The sequence below is a fragment of the Dacryopinax primogenitus genome (genome assembly GCF_000292625.1).
Source record: "Dacryopinax primogenitus strain DJM-731 SS1 chromosome Unknown DACRYscaffold_6, whole genome shotgun sequence".
Lineage (NCBI taxonomy): Eukaryota > Fungi > Basidiomycota > Dacrymycetes > Dacrymycetales > Dacrymycetaceae > Dacryopinax > Dacryopinax primogenitus.
Window position 1 is genome coordinate 954670 of NW_024467203.1, and position 5643 is coordinate 960312.

Sequence of the window (5643 nt, forward strand, 5' to 3'; positions counted from 1 at the left end):
TTAGACTCTTGGCACTCTTAGGTGAGCAGACTTAGTCAGCCTGTGTTGCCCTAACAAGATCATGTTGTGAACAACCAATGCAAGTCTTGAGATTGGGAGAGAGATGTGGATACAGCAGCTGATCAGGATGTGGAAGAGAGTGAGATAGACCTTCTGGATAATGAGGTATGCTCTTTGCATCATGTTATCAAGCAGCTTATTTGCTGCACTGTTGTTGCAGATGCCTGTCAAAACCAGCATGATTTTGAGCTGGCTCATGCTCAAGACATTGGTTCATCTATCAACCCAGATATGGAAGATGTGAATGATCTTGAGCATGAGCTTCTTGCTGCAGCTCAAGAGCCAGATTGTACATCTTTCCTGTTTGGAGGCAGCATCACCATTAACTCTTCTATCAGCAGAATCTTCACTACTGTCATCCATTCTCATTGACAATGATGGTGATCCCAGTGATTTATCCATGACAACACCCATACCAGCATGTCTACACCATGCAGAGCATCAGTGACAATATCCTGGGCTGACATCATACCTAGGATATATGACAGAACTAGACAGCATGGACCTAACATTCACCTGTGTCAGCTTTAACATTGTGCTGCACATTCAAGTTTTGAGCTCAAATCTGACCTTTGAAAGGCTCTTCAAACAATACCTTGAACTCAGCCAGACTGGACTATTGGAAGCAAGAGGTGGACCCTTAGACATAGCATTAGGTAATGTAGATTAGACATAGCTTAGTAGTAGTCCAAAGGTCTGAACTGCTCCAAATGTATATAGGTGGATTTGGATACTTTGGATAGGGACATCAGATTCCTCTCCCACTACCCACTACTGCACTCATTCAAGACGGGTGTTCCTCTAACTTACAACTGATACTACTGCTTTACTTTAAAGTCACTCCTTGCTTTAGCTCCTTCCTAGACTGATCTGAGCCTTGATTTGACCCCTTTGACCTTCAAATACCTCTTGTTCACCTCACTCATCCCATTCCACACTCCTTCTCTCATTCAGACGCCCTTTGGATTGCTGCAACCAGCTTTGGAGCCCACACAGGACCTGCTACCTGCTATGGAGTATGGGCCACCACTGTCGACTCCCCCTCCAGCTGACCTTCTCCTGACGCCTCATTGGGAGGTGTAGAGTACAACCAACATACATTCCTCCTCTTATATCTTGTTTTCAGCCCAGCTAGAGGGATATATATATATATATATATTGATTTAGGTAATGACAACATCAACTACACTGACTCAAGGATATCTCTTGACTCATACCATCAAGCTCCTGCAGCCATCCATGTCCTGATTATGCAATTCATTGATGCTAGAAGACCTACATTATGCCTATGCTCAGCCGGACTGGTGTATGAAAGTAGTTGGGGAAGCCAGTTTAATCAAGTATGGGGCCACTGTCCAAACGGGATAAGCATCCCAAAGAACCAAACCTTGTGGGGAATGCACATGTAGAACACCTATTTGACACATGTGAGTATTTTGTCCCTCATTCATCCTCTGCTGGCACCAGTTCCCATCAACTCTCTCACCAGGGCAATCAAATATTGGCAAGGACGTTTCTGCATACTCTTCCAAAGGTAAGCAATGATTAATGAACTGGGCAGGCATCAGACAGACTTATTACATTGGCACCAAGAGATCTTCATCAGAGAGGGTGGCACCCTGTTAACTGACACAGGCAACAATCTGTGCTTGCAACCTTCTGATTGAATATTGGCACTTTGCCATCAAACAACACAGCCATCATTATCAAACACCATGGGATAGAAATGCCAGTGCTCTCCCACATTCAACCACTCCAATATGGCCCAAAGACACATGGATGCTGCCTTTGACAATTTGGGAGAAGTGAGCCCTGCAACATGAGCTCAAATGTGACATTGAGCTTCTGCACATTGAACACATCAGGATCAACACAACCTCCAATTGAAACTGTTCCATGCACAGTATGAAAGTGATTCAAGGTTGATCTTGGCCAAGCGCCTTCAGAAGCACTGCCAGTTCTGGTCTATAGCCAGGATCTCCACACTTCCCTTCAGAGAGGGTAGGGATATTTCACTGCATATGCAGCTGCATTAAACTGCACCCCAACTGACACCCACATTTTGGGAACCTTCCACATCATCAGTGCCTTTTGCACCTGTAGAGAGATCCATGTATATAGGCTGTCTGAATGATATTTGTTTAATCCCATTTTCATTTTGAATAGTATCGAGTGCTCTATGCAGCGTGTACTGATTTCCCACCAAACTCAGAGTGGCGTTGGTGATGCAGCTGCATCTGCAGGTTGATGCAGTTCAATGCTATGAGGCAACATATGGGACAGAACCCTGAGCCCACTCCGCAACCTTCCTTGCTCCATCCTCCTACCATCCCTCCCATCCCTCCCTCCCCAAAACTCCTCCCTTCCATCTCCTCCTTCCCTGTCTTTTCCCCTCCCTCCCATCACCCTCTCCTTACACTCCCTCTATGCAATCTCACCATTTGACTCAAAAGCCCAGGGAATGCTGTGACTTTTGGATCTTCTAATAATTTTTGACTGGTGGTCCTGGATTTCTTGGGCCAGATGACAAGCTGGGTTCAGGGTAACAAGGTACACAGCAACTATTTTTCCCTTTGAATCCCTCTGACTGCTGAGCGGGGGTCCTTGGCCTCTCTGGATTAGCTGATTTGACAAATTCTTTTGAACATGACGACCTGCAACTGGGTCCCCTCTACTGGAGTCTCAGTTGCATACACCCCTGTTGGCTCTTCGCAGCAGGTGATCATCTCCCTCTCCTTGACTAGAATAACTGGCTTGCTGATCCCTACAATTGCCAACCTATTCTTGACTGAAGAGCACTCCTGTCCTCTCTGGCTGGCATGGGGCATCATCACCCTATCCTCACCAAGGCTTCCCTCCCCATGACCATCACCCTATCCTTGACACCAAGACATTCCTACCTGCTCCATGTTTTGCCAGGGCAATCATCACCCTATCCTTGACACCAAGTATGTCCCTACTCTCTGTAGCAGGTGCAGGTGATCATCACCCTACTCACTTCATTCCAACTTATTTTCCTACTTCTGTATGTCTTCTTAGCTACATATATAATTAATATATAACAATAATCCACATCTTCATACAAAGACAAAGATAGGGGCTTCTGCCACTCACTTCAGATTTGCATCAAGAATGCTTCCATAAGTCCCTTCTTCAGTCCCTGCTGGCATCACATTCTGGTCTCATCTGCTCTCTCTCTCTTGATCAACCACCTACTCTAACACAATGTCTGGACTTCTCAAAGCTGCCAAAAAGAAAGCCAACACTGTCAGTCAAGCTGTCAACTGGAAGAAGGTGGATGAAGAAAAACATGCCTATCACTACAAGTTGCATCGTGATGTTGTCGCTGCAGAGCTTGCTCAAGCTGAGGATGGTTTGCTCCAAGCAGGCACTGACTTGCTCACCAACAGCAGTCCTATTGACAATCTCACTCTCAGTGCCAGTGCTTCTGTTGCAGGTGCTATTGCTGCCATGTCTGCTATTGCTGAGCAGGCTACCCATGGTGGAGAAGTCAACAAGGAAGCAGAGGATGAAGGGGATGTGAGTGGGTTGGAGTATGTGGATGACAAGGAATGCAGGTTCCACATCCATGCACCTGCAGACCACCAGGAGCAGAAGATCAAGGCAGAGGGTGCTGGTAATGTAGTGCATCCAGTACTCCCAGTGCTGTATTGGTTTTCAATTGCTTGCTGACTCTTTTCAGCCTACAACTGTGACCATGGCACCTAGCACTGGCCCTGCAATGAAGGTTGTCAATGTCATGCACAAGAAGAAACAGGTCAAGCTTACTGTGGCTGAGAAGAAGGAGTTGGAGCACCTTGCAGCTATTAGCTACAAGGCAACTGCTGGCTGCATTCTTTGCTGTCACCTTTGCGACACTACTGTTGACTGCCTCAATGGAGGGGGCAATGTCTGCATTGCTATGACCCATGTCATGCTGTGGATGTGCTCATCCTGCTTCCAGGCCTTCGGCAATTCTTGTACAACTCACAAGGCTCAGAAGATAGCTTGCAGCCTGTTCTGGCTTCTCCTCCTTGTGGGCTTCATTGTGCTGATCATGTACCATAAGTACCTTTTCTCACTTCAGCTGTACCAGTGCTAATGCTGCATTTAGTGGTCAAACCCCATAACAATGCCTCTCAGGAGGCTGAGTCTGATGATAGCACTCTTCCAATCATTTGGCAGGGCACCATGAACTTCATGACCACCATTCCTTTTTAGCAGCACGTTTCTTCTTGCCTGCACTAGTATACATAGTAGCACCTGCAACTGTCAACTTTACCCACACATCCTGCATAACCCTTGTCTCATTAGTAGTACAATCAAGTCAATTGTACTGTTACATGCATGATCAATCTGGTGTGCTAGGTTGATTCACCTACAATGTGGTGTGGTGTTGAGGATAGGGTCATGATCACCCTATCCTCATATTATACACTGCATGAGGTCACTGTGAGTCAATGTGAGCCTTTGGCTGGAATAGACGCCAATCCATGTGCTGCTGCATCTAGTGGAAGCTTTATGATTCCTGTGCCAGGGCAACACAGAAGCATTTGCCAGCTCTTACAAGTGTACCACCACCTCAACACTGAATACTCCATTTGTCTGTTCCCTTTCTCCTCCTCCTCTTTGATCTCTATCTAAATCTTGTATTCAGACTGTACAGTTTTGTCAAATCAACTTCAATATGGAAAGTCACAGTAACAACCCTCCTACTTGTTGTGGCACAGGTGATCATCACCCTAACCTCAACACCAAGTACGCACCTACCCTTGCTGAAGCTGGTGCAGGTGATCATCACCCTATCTTTGACACCAAGGACTCCCCTGCTCTTGCCATTGTTGTCGCAGGGTACTGTCACCTCTCTGATCCTGAGCTTGACCATTGCAAAGTACAGGCCTACATGCAGACATACATGCACATGACAGGGTTTCTTGAGGCATGCTTCAATGTTGCAGATGTAATTGGTCTTTGCACTGGTTGTGAGGATATCAGGTCTAAAGTCAATGAAGGGTTTGATGCTGCTATCAATGCTAGGTGCATCAAGGCCCAGGAGCAGGGTGCACAAATAGGTCACACAATTGTCTGCTGCTTGGAAGCTCCAGCTGACTGTGTTGATGCTGCCCTCAAGGGCATGTACCACCTGTGGAATCCTTGCGTTTCTCACATCATCAGTGTATAACTGAATGTGAGAGACAGTGTATGTGTAAAGCTCTCCTTTTATTGATTACTCCTGTCCTGTTCTATGCACAGTACTAGTTGCCCCAATATATGAAATGGTTCCACAATCTTGGGTGGCTTGGATCCCTTGTTTCAGGGTCATCATTTGAGCTGGACCACCTTGTCAAAGAGTGGAGAGATTGCTTTCCTGAGAATGGTCAACATCTCCTGGATGGACACCTAATCTCACTTGAGTACAACATACCTTTGCATAAGCTCACAGTGTCTCTTTGGAGGATCAATCTGGTATTGCATACTTTCAAATGACACCGCATTCCTCACCATCCATATTGCATAGCTGGTCCCATGTCAGGGCACCAGCTCATTGCTTGGTCAAGAGACATGACTAAGCCTTTATGACAT

The 5643-nt window shown here is 46.2% G+C and overlaps 1 protein-coding gene across 1 annotated transcript; it reads left to right on the top strand.

Moving 5' to 3' along the window:
• Positions 1-3285: 3285 nt before the first annotated feature.
• On the top strand, positions 3286-5242 carry DACRYDRAFT_15120 (uncharacterized protein; the record flags this gene model as incomplete). The annotated part of the gene is made up of 4 exons (XM_040771075.1): positions 3286-3600; positions 3764-4096; positions 4429-4512; positions 4718-5242. The coding sequence occupies 4 exons, from the start codon at positions 3286-3288 to the stop codon at positions 5240-5242; spliced, it is 1257 nt and encodes a 418-aa protein (XP_040630147.1).
• Between the last annotated feature and the right edge of the window lie 401 nt (positions 5243-5643).